The sequence below is a fragment of the Chenopodium album genome, chromosome 24, assembly GCF_948465745.1.
Source record: "Chenopodium album chromosome 24, dcCheAlbu1.1, whole genome shotgun sequence".
NCBI classification, from domain to species: domain Eukaryota; kingdom Viridiplantae; phylum Streptophyta; class Magnoliopsida; order Caryophyllales; family Amaranthaceae; genus Chenopodium; species Chenopodium album.
The window spans coordinates 36,345,452-36,366,089 of record NC_137857.1 but is presented as its reverse complement, the minus strand read 5'-3'; the positions used below and the strand labels follow the sequence as shown (position 1 = coordinate 36,366,089).

The 20,638-nt window shown below is 33.0% G+C and overlaps 2 protein-coding genes across 2 annotated transcripts; both read right to left on the bottom strand.

Moving 5' to 3' along the window:
• Window positions 1-5,312: 5,312 nt before the first annotated feature.
• LOC145610158 (vesicle-associated protein 4-1-like) lies at window positions 5,313-14,338 on the bottom strand. The gene is made up of 7 exons (XM_081665430.1): window positions 13,869-14,338; window positions 7,824-7,894; window positions 7,551-7,632; window positions 7,311-7,432; window positions 6,314-6,391; window positions 5,814-5,933; window positions 5,313-5,714 (listed from the first exon to the last, which is right to left on the bottom strand). Exons 1-7 carry the CDS (start codon window positions 14,137-14,139, stop codon window positions 5,655-5,657), a joined length of 804 nt encoding a protein of 267 aa, XP_081521556.1. The 5' UTR covers window positions 14,140-14,338; the 3' UTR covers window positions 5,313-5,654.
• A 2,738-nt stretch (window positions 14,339-17,076) lies between these two features.
• Window positions 17,077-18,155, bottom strand: LOC145611388 (receptor-interacting protein). Its single transcript, XM_081666713.1, has 2 exons — window positions 17,776-18,155; window positions 17,077-17,340 (listed from the first exon to the last, which is right to left on the bottom strand). The coding sequence occupies exons 1-2, from the start codon at window positions 18,058-18,060 to the stop codon at window positions 17,164-17,166; spliced, it is 462 nt and encodes a 153-aa protein (XP_081522839.1). The 5' UTR covers window positions 18,061-18,155; the 3' UTR covers window positions 17,077-17,163.
• Window positions 18,156-20,638: the final 2,483 nt, after the last annotated feature.

The window sequence follows — 20,638 nt, the reverse complement described above, 5'->3', positions numbered from 1 at the left end:
TCAACGCCGAAGCTCCGGTGTTGACTTTCACATGTTAGTCACGTGAGTTAAAGTTTAAAAATAAAAAAATAATAAAAATAAAATGTTTCTTTTCGATCCCCCCAAATTTACCAACTTTCTCAAACTACCCCTTAAAACATAATACAACTTAAAAGTCCTTTTTTCACAAATTTCTCTAAAAGAGCGGAATTAGTACTAATGGATGGATCTCGCCGATTATACAACAAGGACCTTTATTCATATGCATAATTTAAACAAAACACGAACTAAACAGAAGTAAAAGAACAAGGCCAGCCTGGCCAGGAGCTTAATTGAAGTACAATTAAAACATCATCAGATCACTAGCTTAACATTAGGTCCTTTGTAATCACTTCATTCCTTAGTGCAAGTTCGAAGGATAGATTAATGGCAAAGTGAAGGTTGATTAAAGAAGAGTTCACAGTACCAATTACAACACTGGAGGTTCATGAAACACTGGCCTCTAGTACCTGCAGCCATACACTGGAGTGTCCCCATTTGTTGCGCGATTGAGTAAGCGATCATGGCTTCTTTCAGTCCATTAGGATTTCTACTAGTCATGAGTTGCTGGTGATAAGCATTTGCATTTACATTGTTGTTTGGTTGTTGATGTGCGCGACGTAGCTCATCCACCTTATTTCCTTCTTCTATCATCTCTTGTATGATCATAACCTTTTCGACTTCAGGCCTTGCCTCATCACTCACACCGCCTTCTGCTTGAAATTTTCCCATTGTTGTTGAAGCTATATTCATTGATAAATTTATTAGCTTGCAAGCTAGTTAAATATAAACGAACATTGTTGCTTAAATTTGGTGGACGGCATGCATATATAATATTGTGATGATGATTAACAGTGTCATTTGATGAACTAAACTAATAATGTGACAATTAAATTTAGACATTTTGAGCTCAATAGAGTCGTGAGTAATGATTGATTCCGATCCACATGTTAATAGTGTATCAAACTATCAAGGTAATAGAATAATTAGGGTTTACACAAAGATGAGTGAGAGTGTATATTTTATTCTAAAAAAAACGATAGTTTGAGTATGTCTGGAGATCATGACAAGAGAGTGAAATGATTAAGAATAAAAAGTGAGATTAGCGGGAGAGAAGTCAAAAATAAATATGTAATAGAGGTACTTCTATATAAAGAAGTGATGCACTTATCTAGATACAACCATTACAATTTTCATCGTCATGTAAATAGCTTAAAGAAGCTTGAGTAATGATTATAATTGACTCCATGCTAAATAGTGTATATCAAGGATAACATATTACACAAATATACAAGAATACCGCGTACCGACCCTAGATGATATACATTATTCTATTATATTTTATTTGCTTCACTTTTAACACTTGCAACATTCACTTTTTCACGGTCGCATATGATTTAGCACACTTAGGGCCTGTTCTCATTAATTGAAATGAGCTAAACTGAACTGAACTGAGATTGTTAGGTGCGTAGTTAAATAGTGGGTCGTGATTCACTGATTTGATTGTATACATTAGTCGGTATGTTTTATAATTTTTTGAAACCTTTAAACCTATTCTTATACTCCCTCCATCCATTCTTGAATAATTAACATAGTCAAAATTGGTACATATACTAATACATTATTTTGACCTTAGATATATACAAAGTATGGTTAACTATTTGTTAAAAATATAAAAAAAAATAATAATAATAATTTGATATTATGAAACTTTATATTAGCAATATTTATATTTCATGATAAATTTTGTTTTATATTCGTTATTAAATAAACAGTGGTCAAAGTTAGTATTCTGTACATAAATAATGAAAAAAAGTCAAATGTCTCAACTACATAGGAACAAGATAAACTTTTGAATAAATCGAATGTACATTAAACATTGTATATCCGTATAAAGTTACCCTAAAATGAGCAAAAGTTACCCTAATATGAATAAAAGTTACGTAGTTTATGCTTTATTGAAAGTTACTCAAAAAATTGTAAAAGTGACCCTAAAATTGATAAAAGTGACTTCCGATGTACAGTAAAATGTTGTACCTTGGATGTATACAAAAGTTACTCACAAGTGATCACTAGTAGAGTAATAATTAGCTTAATCAGAATTTAATAAATAAGTTAAAACCAATTAGGTGTGAAAGAAAATACCAGAGATAGTGAGCAAGAGAAAAGCCAAGAGAGCCAACTTAGAAGCGGATGAAATCGATTGCTTTTCCATTTTTATTTTTATTTTTAAAATATTACTTTGATTATATTGAAGTGAAGAATTATAACTCCATATATCATCTATTTATACTCAAAATTTTCCATATTAAGTAATGTTAAGTAATATATCAACCTCTAGTATGGCTAATCAAAACACCCCACCATGATTTTTACTGAATACAATTAGAAATATTTCTATCTGCCGCATTAACACGTGAAATCATTAATGCTAACTGAAACAAATTGGAATTAATTAGTGTTTTAGAAGGTTGGGAATTGGGGTAATTGCCTAAAAGTTCCAACAATTAGCTAAACATATATAGTACTGTACTGTAAGTAATACCTCAATTTCTAAATAATGCTTTGTCATTGATTAAACTTGAAAATCATAATAATTGAGTACAAGAAGTTTGTTTTTGTAGATCCATTTTATTAAAACAAAGTAGGAAAATATTGTTTGGATATTAGTAAAATTTATAATAATTTCAATTATGTGATTATGAGCTTACATATAAGTGATTTTTTTTTTCATTTAATAGGATCGGATGTGGAACTTTTAAGGAATGAAGGAAAATTATCGCGTAATTCAAATTCCTAGAAAATGTCAAATTGTGTTTGGCTAACCATGGAAAGGAAAGTTAGAATTCTCATGAAAAGTTCCACTTATTCTAAGTACGAGTAATTAAATTCCGCCAATTTGTGAAATTTACTAAAAAAAATTACTTTTCATGAATTTGACAACCAAACAACACAAAAGAATTTTCGGTCAGCCAAACAACACCTTAATCATCGTGATATTTCCTTGTTAAATTTAAGTATCCACCCTGCCACCGAGATATTAAAACGTGACACTATTAATGCTTGACAAATTCCAGATAAGTACTACAGTACCTAATTCCGGATGACTGCGTCTTGTATGGTAATACCTTTGACCTCCATTAATGCTTGCCAAGTTCTATAAAACTAACAAATCATAGCTATAATATGATTAATCATCGCTTAAACGATTATCGTATTAAGTGAAACAAAGCCAAATGACATCTGGACATGCTCATTTTATTGAATACGACTATACGAGTATTATTTTAATAAGGTAAAAAGAATAGACTTTTGCAGTACAAAATACCTTAAACATTTAAGGAATCCCTAGTTTATCACTAGTGGCAAAACTGTAAACAAATCAATAAAGCATGACATTTTTATAATTGTATCAACAACTGTGGGCCGACATTTAATAAAAAGTTGTTGGTTTATTTGTAAGTTTGCTACTCCTTGATGCGATATTTGAGTATTTGATAAACAAACTTATACTTTTCACATACGATAGAGGGAATCTTATACGAAGTAGTAACTAATTGCATTTAATTTGGGTGGCTCTGCCTTGATGCCTAAGAGCTAGGTCTGCAAAACAGAGAAGGTAAGCTGCCCCAGAGGTGTGACTCGAAAAACCTTCGATGCTTAAGTCAACAAATGTACTTTTTAGAGAGAGAAAGTGGAGAGAGATATACTTAGAGAGAAGAAGAGAGAATTACAAAAAAGTTCCCACCATGAATGATTAGAGAGCTATTTATAGTTGTACTTTCAGGTGGCAAAGTTATACTTAGTTGGACAGATTAGAGATAAATTCGTACTATATAATGATTAATGATGGATTGGATCATGAATGGGTATTTTTAGGTCACTGAACTTAGGACTATGAATTTGGCCCACACGGAACTTTAATAGTGTAAATAGGTAATGCGTTCTTTAACTTCTTTTTAAGAGGGAGGTAAAACAACGGGTTGTATTGCTTCAATTAAATGGGTAATTAGAACTTTAATAGTGTAAATGGGTAATTCCCGTGTAGGGCTGTCAAACGGGTCGTGTCATGTCGGGTTCGTGTTCGTGTTCGTGTCGATGTTAAACGGGTTGAAAACCCTTCACCCAAACCTAACCCATTTATTAAACGAGTTGAAAACCCTTGACCCAAACCTAACCTGCTTATTAAACGGGTTACCCATGTAACCTTTTACCCATATAGTATGTAATAAACTAAAATATTCAATTTAAAAATTAAAAAGACATACATCATTAATTCATTAATGATACCACAAGAGTTTAAAGTTAGTAATTTTAGCAAAAGTACTACAGGAATTTAAAGTTGGTTGCTTTAGCAGCACAACTATACATAAGAATTGTCCTAAATTAATAGCCAAATTTTAATTAACAAAACTTAAAATTTATTTTATTCGCGAAATTAACTGCCAAAAGTTACCTATATGTATACTTGGTGCCAGGGCAATATACAAAATTACAAGTTTAGAATAAAATTTTCGGTTTTTTATTACTACTTAATTAATAAATTAGGCGTGTCGGGTTCGGGCTAGCGGGTTGTCGTTCAACCCATTTATATAATTGGGTTATGCGTGTAGGTTTTGGGTTGAAAATTTCAACCCAAACCTAACCCGTTTAATTTTGTGTCGGGTTCGTGTCGACCCTATTATGTAAACGGGTCGAGAATATTTGACCTAAACCCGTTTATTTTGTGTCGGGTTATCATGTCGTGTCAGCTTTTGACAGTCCTTTTCCCGTGGTAGCAAGCTTGATCCATTTGCATCTCATCTCATTGTGTAACATACTCATTTTCCCTTCTCTTTTTTCCCCTCCATTTCCTTTGAATGGTTCTTCAAGCCTAAACCATCCGATATTTGTTTTCCCTTCGATCTTTAGCATTGAGTTCGAATTTTCAGTGTGTACGCTAGCTAGCTTAATAAGTTTTACTAATAACTGACTAATCTTGATGTACATTTCTTATATTGTGATGTAACAGCTCCTATGCTTGGCACGGTTCATCCAACAACCGAGGCAAACCCTGCTTTAGACTTAAAAAGCACCCTGCTGGTCTATTTTTCAGTTCTAAAATGGAATAGAAAGTTAAGCCTTATTATAAGAACTCCATAAGACTATTTCAGATTGCAGCCGAAAACATGGCGCTTGTCATCAGTTGTTGTGAAGACCTTAAATGTAAGCAGATCAGATATCGAGATTACTCGCGCTTGAAACATGAAGGCTAACCACAAGATTTACAACACTTTTTGCATTTCAGAGTAAAGTGAAATCACAAAATAAATGAGGCTAGCTTATTTTAAAACATTTCACAACACCATCGAGAAATATAGTTTGATTACATTCTTACACCCAATCATCATTTCTCCTTAGTACAAAGCTACAATTTTATCTACAAGTAAATAACAAGTTGACTAGGAAAGGGCAACTTCCTCAAACCCTTTCCAGCCTTTCAACTTTCAAGCACTCAATGACAATGTTTTCCTAAATAACCATCTCATTTTATAGTACAATCCTAGGTGATGCCACAAATACACAATGCCTTGTGAGATCAAACGCTACGACTTAACCCTCAGGGCTGCGATTACTGAAAAATTGGACTGTCTTCTTTATGTAGAGTCCACTCCTTCACCCTGCTGTCTAGCAAGGTATCTCTCTCTTCTCTCTTTCTGTAAAAATGCATGACAAGACAGAAGTTGAGCATATGGGTGCAATACCAGCTATGACCAAATTTCACAAAACTAGAATTGTGTTCTATTATAACTCACCCATTCATCAATAACAAGGCCTTCACCAATGATCTTCGGCCCAGTGTCCTCTGGTGGCTTCTTCCGTTCTTCAAGCTCCGCCTCTGCCTCCGCTAATTGGCGCTTCAATTTTTCAAAAGCCTTGAGAAACAGAACAAAAGAATGCAAAAACTGCTTTAGAGACAGACCATGTCTGTGGCATCAATTGTGCTTGAGTCAAAATGTGCACATTTATGTGTTTTCTGTGTGAGGTAGAGCAGATCATAACTAGCCAATCAAAGCTCACGCTGGGTTGAGGCTTCTTTTTTTTCAACCCAAATTGCAGCTAAGGTTGGCATAAGATGGCAGGATTTTTTTGGGGTGAGGTACGGCCCAAGAATTGCTCTTTAGACTACTTTAGGATTAGGCTTGAGTTCACCAGGTTTGGGCATCATTTATGGCCCAAACGTGGTTCTACTTAACCATGATCAGCTCTAACAGAGCACTTTTGTAGTTTAACAAAAAGAAAACAGAGCACTTACAGCACTGGGACGCTCTGTGTCTAGAAATATAACACGCAATATCTGTTCTATGGCTACTTGATCCTTTTGCTCATCAAACTGCATACAAGAGACAAAAGGTGATAAAACAATTTGATAAGATACGCAGTTTTACTTTAATATTACACGAAACGGACGCACAAGGAAAAAAACGTTCAAGAAGATCTAATCATAAGGCTTCCTTGATTTTAAAAATCTGAACCAGCATAGCAAACAATCCCATACAACATATGAACAAAGTACATGAGAAGCATTGCTCTGGCAAACTAAGCTTACAGAACCCAATTACAGCAAACTAAGCTTTATTTCCCAATAATTTCAAATGTATTGCTATGGCAAACTAAGCTTACAGAACTTGGCGGTAGATGAAGAAAATAAAAGATTCTCCAAGTAGAAGAAGCAGCAGCGAGAGTGAAGTAATAGGCTAGTACAAATAGGAACCCAGGCTTATAAATTACTACTAGCTTACAGGAGGAAAAAATAAGGTACACAGAGATAAGGGAAGAGAAATTACGGGAGTAAAAAAAAAAATAGAAAATGGATACAAGGGAAGAAGAGAACAAGAAAAATAGAAGGGACAGCTAGAGTGTCATTTATGTTCAACAAAAAAGGGGGAAAATCAACTTACTGAAAGTTGCAGTTGACCTTTTTAGAGTGAATTAGACTCAGCATGTTTATTAAAAAAAAAAGATTTAATAATTACTACTTTACCCAACAAAAGAAAAAAGAAAAAATTATTTCACAAACTCTGTCTATGCACTGGATTCTGCACAATTTTGGGAAAGAGGTCAATGGTCAGACATTTTAGTCCGTCCTAAACCTGCTGATCTGAGAGAACAATCACACAAACTATTCAACATAACAGATCCCGTCAAGATACAGCAATTTCAGTCTTTAGACCCTTTAAATTTAAAGTAGCTATATATTGTAATAAAAGAAATAAAAAAACATATTCAAATGTAAAACAGTATAGACGCACCATTTCAGGAACATATTCCATTGGTCCTTTCACCTTTAAGCTCATGATTTTGAACTTCACCCTGCTCTTCTGCTCTAACAAGGGTTTTTCATTGTTCTCTGGATGCTCAACAAACTTAAAAACTAGCCGAAGCCATGTACAACAAAAAGAATACTGATTAGATTCCAATAAAAAAAATAAAAATAAAAACACCAGCTGCAAAGATATGAAATAAAATAGTCAGGCATAAGGGATTTATACCAGTCGCGATGAGGCTCTCGCCAGGAGCAAGAATAGCTCCTGGTGGACGCATAAAACAACTTTTTGGAGCAGTTGTTTGAAACTGAAACAAAGAATTCAATCATGAGATATTGAGATTCATATTTTGGCTTATAAGGACTTGACGACGAACCACACATAAACCACTAAACAGTCGCACAATTACCAGATCCAAAATAATTGCAGCAAAGGGGGTACAAATCTGCTGCCTGTAAAAATGTCAAATGATAATCTTTTTAAAGTCAGCATCCATACCTTGAAAGCTACGTGAGACTTGCTTGTATTTTTAATCTTTATGGCACTCCTAACCTGCTTGCCAGGTTCATCTGTAAGCCAGACAAAGTGGGCGTTAGAGCTACACAGCTTTCCACAAAAACATAAATATTATACTAACAATTACATAAAATTGGTCTATATAGAAAAAGAAGTAACCTCTCATCCCTTCCCCATTTAAATGTTCCTCCCATTCTTTTCCTCATTTCCATCTTCCCTATCAAGCTCTCCCTTTCACAAAACCCCAGTTACCTGAGTCACTATTGAGCTAGCAATCAGCATTTGCATGCAACCCTGGATCTCCTATGAAGAGCATCAGTGAGCTTCAGCAGCACTAAATACAGCGAGGCTCACTCAGGCCTTATTGAATCTACATGATCAGCCTTCCTGCACTTTCCCCTCAATCCTAAGACCCTAACAAACAGACCACGGTAACTTATATGTAACAGTAAAATGTGGGTAGTCCAACTAATTGTGAGCACTGAAGATAAAAAGAGAACTATTTAGTTATCAGATTAGGATGCAAGGAGCTCTCAACGATTTAATGAAGTGATGGGCAGTTTGCACTTTGCACATTTAGTCATAGAAACTCCAGAGGGGTTTGGTTGAAGTACTGTCGGGTTTGAGATATTTCAGCATAGGAAGTAGAGAGAGGTTTGGTTTAAAAAAGTAACGAGTAATGATTTTCAAGGACATCATTGATATTCTCAAATATGAACGTATACAATTCTACCTATCAACAGAACTCGTAAAAAAAATCAAAATCTAATGCAAGCCTTGCACATACACCAAGCATACATGGAAAATTGCACATATGCATGGCATTTACCAATAAAGAATTTCCAGAATCTAAAGCAAGCCTTGCACATACACCGGCATACATGTAAAATTGCAGATATGCATGGCAATCACCAATAACCCTAATAAACACATCACACATGCACGCAGTTACACAAAGTGAAAGAGAGCATAGAAATACTCAAATACCCAGATAAAAAAGATTCTAAAAATATATATCTGGTGATAAATCTGAATACTAAATGATGAGCACAACTCAAGATGAACGAAGAAGATAACTTTTCAGACAGCATAATGATTAATGAGAAGTTCCCAGCTATAGAAACAAATCTTTGCATCAAGAATAAGATATATGTTGCCATAACTCATCGGTGTAGATCCTAATTAGAACGAAGAACAGGCCATCAGAGCAGGCCCTATACCCTGCTACAATTTTACTGTGGTGTGGTTAGGGTACTTAGTAGGCGAAGTACCCATGAAGCAATCAAGAAGAGCGAAGAGATTGATTAAAACAAAACAGAGAGAGAACAAGACAGAGTGAGCGGGAAAGAAAGGTTGCATCTACCCTTTTCAGAAGGATGGCAAGAATCAGGTCACTGATGTGCTGATAATAGCAATGGCCTGGCTCCAGCAGATGATGGATGTTGGGACCCCTGGTTTTTTACTCCATAGTCAATAACTATAATGAGAATAAAATCACCATTTGAGATCCTCCCAAACACAGAAAAGCCCGTACATCCACATTCACTCACCATCTCAGAGATCTTTCCAGGTATTCTTCTATCAAGAAAATTTGATTTTCTACCATGAGCAATGTAGTGTGTTAGAGCTTATTTACACTTGTGAAGTAAGAAAGCTGAGTTTGTGACTTTATGTAATTTAGTGAAGTGGCAGAACTAATAATACTAGATTGTGTATATTAAACAGCAAAAACCAGCATTAATCCCAAAAGAATTTTGGGGTCAGCTAACATGAAGCTTCATTTGAAACCGTCCGTGAAATTTTCAAGTAAACTAAGCAGCGTCTGAAAGCTAGATCATAGAAAGCTAGACTAGAGAAAACACAAGGGGATAGATAATGAGGGTGACAAATAAAAGCAATGTTATAAATAATACTTATGACAGTATTTAAGAGAAGTAGACCTCACATGATATAATACACTTAAAATGGGGTTAAGAGGTTGTTATGAGTATAATCAAGTGGGTCATGAGCTTTAAATAAAGGTAATAGTACAAATTTCACCATAAAACTCTTCTTTTTACAGTGTGTTGTAAATATTGTGACATTTCCATTTTAGGGAAGTGCTGCAACTATAAAGAAACAGATGAAGTAGGTTAATTATTATGAGTGGAAAAAAAACACATACCAAGTACACCGTAGAGATGGTGAAAATTAAATGAAAAGGTCAGGGAAAAGAAAGAGAAAAAAATAACCATAAATTAAATACAAGTGACATAAAAAAGTTAGTGGAACACAAGGATTAAAGTAACTGAAAGTGTATGAAACGTTATGTCGTGTCCATCATTCAAATAAAAAACAAATCAAATCTAATCCAAACCAAATCAGCAATTCAAATCAAATATATTTTTGTAAATCAAATCAGATCGGATAGAAAATTTTTGAAAAATCGGATTTTAACGAATTGAAGGGGTTTAGATACAAATATACCGAACAAACAAAATTATTCCAGAAGTCTACTATTATTTTTAAACTACTTGAATTTAATATAACACTTCCTCTGTTCCCCTAATATTGTAACAAATACCATTTTAGAAAGTTTTATAGATATTGCAACATTTTTCTATCTGCACATGTTTTCTCTATTTCTCCCTCCTCATCACATGGGTCCTTAACTCCCTATCTTTATTCCTTCGTATCTCTCTCCTCCTCTTAAAATCTGTGTCCAAACCCTATGTTTCAATATTAGGGAAACATAGTATGTAGAATACAAATATCACAACTAAGCTATTTTAATCCTTCCTAAGACATATTTAGGGATTTTGAATAATTGTAAACCTATTTGTAATATTTTGTATTTTTTACTTTTGTTAAAACAAAGCAGGTTATTTGCCCGAAAAAAAATGGTTAACAACAATAACAACAACAGCAACAACAACAAAGATTCCATAGCCGATCCTTTCTAATATGCCATGCGTCCATCAAAGCATACGCATCTCTGCCACATCCATCTTGAAAATACTCCGCAACAATGTTCCATAACTAAACGCTCTATACCATACATAAGAAGGTTTAATTGCGCGCAGTAGTATTTTACCTTCAATGGGGCAAGCCATAATCACATAGGCCATAGGATTAACCACATGGGAACCAAGTACCCACTACTTTGATTTTAGGATCAACATCTCCATCCAATACCTAATTTGTTTAAATAATTCATCTTAGATAACAAAGAATTCAGAACCTTTACACATTACTCACATTCAAATACTACCGTCCTAGAATATCTCCCTTGCCTCCCAAACTTCTTATCGTGCTAAACTTACACTACAAATATTTTGTTTTACACAAAACCTTGCCAATTATGTCTCCACAATTCCAACTTGTTTTCCACACCTTGTTTCCTCTCATTAATTGACACATCCAAAAACATCATGCACCATAGTATAACTTCTTGAATTGATTTTTTAATTCGTCCATAACTATTGCCAAAAAAGGGGCTAAGTGTAGACTGGCTGGACCATAATGTACTCTGAACGTTACAGGGAACTCTTTTATCTAAGGAACAATTATTTGCACGCACAAGGTAACTTCCTTGTACATATTCTTAATGATGTTAACATATTTCAATAAAATGTCTTTCCTTATTAACGGTTAACAAAGTACTTCTCTTGTTACCATATCGTAAGCCTGCACCAAATCAATGAGAACCTTGTGCAAATCCTTTTTCTAATCCTAATAGCTCCCCACTAATAATCTTATGAATTAAAATGCCTCAACTCCACAACCGCATATTGGTCTCCGCAATCCACACACTCCTTTTTATCCTTTGTTTGAACACTCGTTCCCACAATCTTCACACTCATCTATCAACAATTGCTAACTACAACCACTGCCTAATTTAAATTTTAACTTTCTCGTAGACCTTCACCAAATCAATGAAGACTTGTGTGAACACTTTTCTTATCCTAATAGTTCTCCACTAGTTATCTTATGAGTTGAAATGCCTCCACGGCCCTACAAGGCTACAATTGATCTTCCTAGCATAAAGCCAAATTGGTTCTTCACGATCCTCACACTGCTCTTTATCCTTTGTTTTAACACTTGCTCAGTCGCTCCCACGATCCTCACACGCATCTATGAATAATTACTAGCTAAAAGCATTGCCTAATTTAAATTTTAGTTTTCTCAAAAACTACGATCAAGTTTTTAGATATCAGCATAAGTCACACTGATTTTATACTTGCCACTATACAATAGATGAGATAAAACTAGTGCAGTAAACTAATTTGAAGCTCATCAACAGGCTTTTTTATGAACAACCTCTTAAATTAAAAAACCTTCAATCTGAAAATAGCAATGATACCATATAGAGCTATAGACCCTCAGTCACAACCTTACTAGATGAAATGAATCTAGAACACCCACATTTTCCATCAAGAATAATTTTTAAATGAACACAAGATAGTAATGAATTTAACATTAATTTTCACCAAAATAAACTTTGTACAAGTGATATTTTACCCCATCTTTCACCACTCTATCTAATTAGTGTGCCCTGAGATATCAAAAGACAATCAACTGCATTTTCATTATGTATGCAAATTATATGCACAAATCTGAAACTAGCATATTTGTCTATCATTACTCTGTTAAATCTTCTTACAATATGGTTAGTTAGCCATAATTTCGCAACTTGTTTGGTAAGTGGTGATAAATGGTGGTAAATGTAATTAATGTTATCAGGAAATTCTCATGCCATCATGGATTCATGGTTATGATTATCCATCCCCAAATCATTTCCTTAATAAATCTTCACAACCATCCATTACCAATCAATAGGTGGTATTCAGTAATTAATAAAAACTAGGAAGAGAAATATAAGTTTGAGGTTATACTTTCAGTACCAAGGTAATAAAACATAGCCTTGTCTTACAAACCAAACACAAAAATAAGATTTGTTCCCAAAAATTATGATTGCTTATCAACCGAACCATCAATGTATGTATGTGACACAATGAGATGCAAATGCATGTAGCTTGCTACAAACTAAAAGTTTCCAAGAGGACAAAGTTAATATCTCACATTAAATAGCTTCCTAACAAGCTAGTATTGCTTCAGGCAAAGCCCGATTCTTTCTACAAAACAATTCCCGCCATAATTTGAAAACTTCATTATCAATTATTGTGTGACACGTGCACTAGAGCTTATAGTGCATACAAAGACTCGTGGTAGGTGCATCATAAAGGGTTATAATGACTCATGGCATATAGTGAAATGTAACCTAAATGAAGTTGAACAAGATTTAAAATATTTTCATTCAAGAAGCTACATTAGTAAATACTTAATACTCTAATCAAACAAGTCAAGTTAGTATCAAATGTCTTGACTATGTCTAATCAAACAGGAGAGATTAACGACAGGAGACCCTTAATCAGTTTATCTTTGGCAGAAACATCAACACAGTCTATCATTACTCCAAGCGGCACGCACCCTTCACCCTCAATCAAAGTATGGAACCTTCCTTAATCCGATACGACATAATTTGGAACATGCAACGCGCACTCAACGCTCTAAAATTAGGTCATGCTTTTATTAACTCATAGAGTGAACAACTTCCAGATAAGCACAATTTCAGGGTGAAAAAATCAAAGCTTTGAATGACATCAACTTGTAGTGAATTTATAAAATTCAGAACAAATAGTCATCCAACGTCAACCAAGTACCAACACTTAGTCAATCAAACAATACAACAACCAATCAAAGCCCTAGCAATGTCAATATTTGAGAACAATATTCATACAATGTACAACCCTATTTTTATTTTTGTAAAACAAATGTACAACCCTATTTACATGAAAAACAACTGTATTTTGTCAAATTTCACAACAACATAATCACCAAAATTTGTTAAAATTAAAATTCATGATCAACACTAAAACAAAACCCCAATTCACAAAAATGCTCAAAAACACAAAATAAAAAATCTATTAAAAAAATTAAAAGTCAACTTGAGAAAAGTGAGTCAAATGAGAGAGAAAGAGAGTATACAAGGGAAATAGAGCTTGTTGGAAGGATCAAGGCGAAGACGGCGTCGAGTAGGAAGCAAAGATCTAGCAACAGAAGTAACAGAAGGAGCAGCAGGTTGAGAATTTGAGCCTTCACCATTGATATTGCTGTGATTATGACCACTTTGCATCATTACAGAATTAGCAGAAGTTACAGAAGAAGATGAAATTGAGGGATTATTTTGACGAAATGGGATCTTAAAAAGACCCCAAACTTTTCCTCCTCCTTCAGATCCTTGCTCAGTTATCGCCATTTTTACACCATTAAAAAAGCTTCAATTTTGATTATTTTGCCTTCAATTTTTTTGGGTTTTTTTTGCTGGTTTTGAATTGAAATGGGTTGTTTAAATTTTTGGAGAGGAGAGAGAAAATGGAGTTGAAGAAGACTTTTTGGTTTCTGCTTTTTCTTCAACTTTGGAGAGAGAAAGGGGAAATGGTGGGCCGGGGAGTGGGGAAGATGATGATGATGACTGTGTGAGGGAGGGGATTGCGGTTTTAGACTTTAACTTTCTACTAATCCAATTCCAAATTCCAATTTTTGGTTTCAAAAATCAAAACTTTTGATTTTTTAATTATTCTAAATTGTTTGAAATTTTTAAGAATAGACCATTATAGGTGGTGTTATTAAAAATGATGAGGTGGGTGGTATTGGTTGTTGAAAAACTATTAGTTGAAACTTGAGATTTTAACTAATATAATCCGTTGTATCCAAAAAAAAAAGGAAAAAAAAAAAAAATCTTAATTTAGGGTCTGTTCTAGCTCTTACATTGAAATTCATTCAGTTCAGCTCAGCTCAGTTCAGTTCATCTTTTAATTTCCTTCTCTTATAAAATATTCAGTTCAGCTGAGTTCAGTCAATGAGAACAGGCCCTTAGTCTGGTGGAAGACCGGAAGTTGAGAGGCTAGTTAGGTTAGTTATGAGGAGTAAAGCTTTATAATTCGGTGTTTGGATTTAATTTGTGTATTGTCACGATATTTCAATTTATGACAACTAGTGCCAAGTAATCACAATTGGTAAACAAGTTACAAAGTAAATGATTAAATATGTACAGGTGATACTTGAACGAATCTTTTTATAACAAATTTGAAAAGGTAGTATTTATGAAGTTGAATGTCGAATAAATGTTGTTGAAATCGAAAAGGACAAATGGAAAGGTAGTTGAAAATTGGTAGAGATTGAGAGGTATATTTATTATGAGCTAAAATTGACAAGTTATGAGTTAGTTTAAATTTAAACCACCGTGATATAATAAAAATGAAGTTGAAAGCTTGCAAAGTCTTTTAATTTGGAAGGCAGGTAGTTTTCATAATATTGATTGAAGTGCTTGATTACTAACTTTAAAGGAATAATTAGGTGGCCTAAACGTTTGTTACTTTTATCTTGTAATGTAATTAACGTAGTTTATATATACTTGAATTGGTATGTTATCTTGATTTTAATAATTATGTTTTAACTAACGGCATAAAATAATGGTTACAAATTGTGTAGGTTTTTGTGTCATGTCGAATTTTCAAGATACGGTCATTTTAAATTAATTATTACTCTTCCAATGCTAAGCCACAACTCTTTTAGCTCAGTTGGCTTGTCCATATAGTACACGACTACATGTAATTGTTGGATTTTGTTTGGAACACTTAAAATTTGCCAAGCTAGCAGGCATGCAAGGCATCATTGCAAAACATGTGCGCTTAGTTTTACTGATAGTAGTTTAAATTATATATAATGAAGTACAAAAACTCACCGGTGTACTAATGGGTTTGTATATGTAGGAAGTCTACAAAAACCAAATTTCCGTTTTTCAACTTTGACTTCAAGGCTTAAGGCCAGGTTTCCGCTCGATTAATTCACCAACAAGTCAACGATGGACTTTTTCTCGTTCTATATTCAGGATCTAGGTAAGGTAAGTCAAGATAGGTTTTATTAAGGTTGCAAGATGAATCGTGTGGGTTCTAAACGACGTCTAGCTATGCCTCTTGATCTAGGGTTTAGCAAGTCGGCCCTCTTGAAGCTTGCTCGTATTGGTCCATCATGGGTTATGGTCACTTAATGTAGTAGTTGTCCTTGTACAGTTTTGTTGTTTCTTTGTATGTCCTCTTAGCTTTGTCAAAAACAAAAAAAAAAAAAGTAAACTAGTTGCATAGTATCAATATTATTGCCATTAAAATTGCATTACATTGCTCGAAGATGGTTCTATATCTTGATAAATTTCTAATAAAATCAACTTTTGGTATTTAAATAAACGTTAATTATTAAAAAGAAATAAAAAATTTGAACTAGTTAAAAGACACCAAAATTTTAAAAAGGGTGCATTCATCGTGTCTTCTAGGGGTCTCAAATCCTATAAAGTGAGTAACTACATTAAAATTTTGATTTGCCAACAATTAGCTAAGCTCATTAGTTTTTAGGTAATCATGTTGTACCTTAATCTCTTTGATAATCACTTTATGTCATATATTAGAAATTGTATATGGTAACAATTAAGCTCATTCCTCTCTAAGAAGAATTGGGCTTAGATGGAAGAGAATGTATTAGGCAAGACGACCAAGTTTTTTTCACTTGATAATTACTAATTTAAATTACATTTGTTAAATTTGGATAAACTTTGTTGAAATTAAATTTGTTAAACTGATTTATACTGACTTACTATAATATATAAACTGATTTATATTGACTTACTATAAATTTGTTATAATAAATCAAAACTTATTTATACTGACTTACTATAATATTTGTTCTTTAAAGTTGATTTTTATTGAATAACTTATTTTTTTTTCTTTTAAACTTCTTAACTTATTTTTACTAAATTTAATCTATTTTTAGATTGAACTTATTTTACTTTAATTTTGTAAAGCGAAGAGAAATGACCTAATAATAAGGAATGACAAAATAGTATGCATATCGTGTTACGTGTTGGGTCTCGTCGTGCCATAACTCGGCCAACCAATGCCATCTTTATAGACTTTAGCCATGATTATCACGTCATGTATTTAGTAAAATATAATAACTATTATGCATTTACATAAAGTATCTATCATACACAAATAAGTTTTTTTTTTCAAAGGAGTAACTATTTTAGGATGTCATATAACTTTTTCACTGACGAGTGATGACTTTGCCAAAGTTCTAACATGTCAAATTAGTACTCCGTACTCCGTATGGAATAAAGACCATATTAATTAATAGTTTGATGAAATTGAATGCCTTAATATATGATAATAATACACCAAAGTAATTAAAATTGGCTTCGCCAAAAAAAAAAAAAAAAAAAAAAAAAAAATTAAAATTGGCCAGCGAAAGGGTCATCATCATCCCATTGGAGTACAGCGGACCCAATATTCTGCTCCCTTTTGAGCTTATCTTTCAAGAACCAATCACAAACTCTTCCTGCATTTAGTTCTTCTATTGAACATCCTTCTTGCTCTGCTATCACTCTCAATAGATTCAAAGATGATATCTGCCACATCATTTCAATTTAAACATTATCATTATATTAGATCATTAAATTACCCTATTTTTGAGATAACTGAAAGTGATTTTAATGTGCATTAATGCATTATATATAGTCCACATGTATAGAATAATGATTTCATACCTATATCTACTTGTAAAAGATTGAATACATCTAGCTAGAAATTAATCACGAAATTTGTCATACTCTTTAGTTGAGGTCGAATTAATATAAATTTGTGACATGTTAGACCCTAAAAACTCGAGAATTTTCATACCATCGAACAATGACCTTTAATTTTTACCAATTAATCCAAGAGTACGTACAATATGTGTACTAGTTACGGTGACCATATTATAATTAATGTACCTTAGCAAATTAAGCATACCCTTACTATGAACGTCAAAAACAAAAGGAAAAAGAAGGAAAAAAAAAACATACAGTTAATCTGCAAAGGAAACGTTCATGAACACTTAAACCAGAAATCTCCACCAAACCGGCCTCTTCTAGAGAAAGAAAGCTTTTCCGTTCCGTTCCATCTTCATTGTTTCGAGCTTCGCCACCGGCATAGCCAGCTCTAACAGTAGTACAAAGTTTATTAACATTTGGCCTATAAAATCTAACCGTGTTTGTCGTTTTTAATGCAAAATTAGAGTTGATGGAGTGAAATGACGAATGATGATTATTATTGTAATAAGAGTATTTGCAAAGTTTGAGTATGTTCATTATGTACGATTGTGTTGATTGTATAGGAATGAAGTTTTGTGTTAGTAATTGGTGAAATAGAGAAAGTAAGGTGCAAAGTTTTGTGTGGTAGGAATGAAGAATAAAGATAGATAGAATATGTAGATAATGTTACTTGGAAATTCGGCATTTGTCCACATATGGAAACAACCTAACGTAGTAACATTTTGCATGCTCCAAAATAAAATACTACGAAGTATAATTGATGGACTAGCTAATTGTTAATTGTGATGTACTCGTTCTGTCAAAAATAATATGCCAATTTTTGTGATACAACAACTCTTGTTTAATACTCTGTAAATTTAGAATAATAAACTTAATATATAACAAGTTTGAAATTACGGAGTACATTTAGATATATATATTAAGTTATTGACTCAACCTTTAACCATTTTTGCCCAAAAAGAATGGACGCGCATCCTCGCCCATCCTTGTAGTCTAGATGAAGGGATGAACAAGAAATTTAGGCCTTGTGCTCTAAGGCTACAAATCTGTTAGACGCGATAGCTCATCCATGGAGATCCTCATATATAAATTATACGGAGTTGATTAGCTGTAACCTGTAAGATTTGTGAATAGTGTTATATCTCAATTGTGTCGTGTATTCGTGTGAATTTTGGAGAGGTGTTAATAACGGAAGCATTTTAGGCTTTATCAATTTATATTTTGTGGTATATTGATTTGCAATTTTTACAACCAAGTTAATTAATAACTACTTCTATCTAATACTTCCTCGAAGATCAACCAACCTTGCTAAACGTTAATCTATATAGCACGCTAATAATTTTTATTGCAAACTTGGCATATCAATATTTCCAACGCCAAGAAAATTTTGATAATTATATTATGATTCGAATTGAAGTATATAGTAATATCTATACACAATTCCGTAGAAATATATGTAACTAGTATGTACAAAAATAAATTACCTTACAAATATATTGACAAGAATAATTATTGAATGATTAAAATGGACCCCAACAACTCAAATACAAGACAGTCCGGAGAGACTCATCGACAAGCCGAAGCTTATTATCCGTGGAGGTGGTGGTAGCAACGTTAGCATCGGTGGCTAACCGCCTCGCCTGGCGGTTTAAGCCGGAGGAATTGGTGAAAGACATGATGAAGGTAGAGTCACATTTAGAAGAAGCTTGGTCTAGTTTGGTGCCTTGCAACATCACCCTCGTATTTCCTGCTGCTTGGTATAACACCCTCCCTAAGTACCTCAAGCTCATATTTGCAAAAAAAAAAAAAAGTATTTTGGCTAACAAATTCAAGTTTAATTTAATTTTTATAAGAAAGTTTTTGGAATAGCAAAATATTGCCTTTAGTTTTGTGTTTGGTTAAATCTTGGTATTTTGTGGAGTAATTGTATGAAAATATTGTAGATTTTGTGAATTTATATGGAGATGAACAATATTAATTCTATGGGCGGAATTTAGAAGAGAACAAAGGGTAGGCAATGACGTGGGGATTAACTTTAATCCCGCCACATCACTTAATGATAAACGCGTTGTTGACTTGCAATATGCTTGTGATGTTATGAACAACTTTGTTCAATTCTAGAAAAGTCTTTGCTTAGTTCGAAAGACAATGTTCATTTAGAAAATCATAATGAGAATGCTCATCCAAAAATTAGTTATTCAACATATAACTAGTTTTTGTCCCGGGCGATGTCTCGGAACATTGTTTTTATATAAAAAAATTATATTAAAATAAAGTGAAATATATTGGTGGTTTTATAAAATTATATCATTTGTATTTTAATATAATTGAACATCAAATTTTATTACTTCGTATTTAATATGCAGCAACCTAAATGTTATATTGTATCACTTTGTTTTATTTGTTAAAGGGATTTTTTTTTTTTTATTTTGCTATCATAATAAAAATCCTTCGAGTAAACATTTTTGCGGTCAAAAAGAAAAAATAAATTAAATTGCTTTGCATTTTTGGGTTATATATATATATATATATTTTAATTAACTATAACCTATATGAATTATGGTTGAGTAATTGAAAGAATTGAAATTAATTTTGCAATCATATTGTTGTTAATATATACACATATAAGTTCACAATTGAAATTTTAGAATTTATGAACATGAATAACTCTTTTTAATGCAATTTAACATCATAAGATGTCATTGTAGCGGTGATTAGTTAAAGTTTAATTTTTATGAATATGAGGTTATGAGTTCAAATATTAATGCTAATAAATTATTAAAACATTGATAGATGATTAGTAATAATAGGTGAAATGGCGACATGTAGCGAGATTGGCGACACGTGGCAAGATTACAATCCTTGCCATCGAGTTCTAATATATATATTATTGATTGATTGATAATAGAATACTTTGTATAATTGTACGTATCTTTTTATCCATCTTTTTATTTACCGTTTTATTTCAGAGTAAATACGTTAGTCAATGTTAAGTTTTGACTTACAATATCGTTAATTGCAATGAATAATAAACATTATAAATATATATGAAGTATTTCATATTTTATTATTGTATGTTGTATGTTTTGAGGAACGTAACAAATAACATAACTAC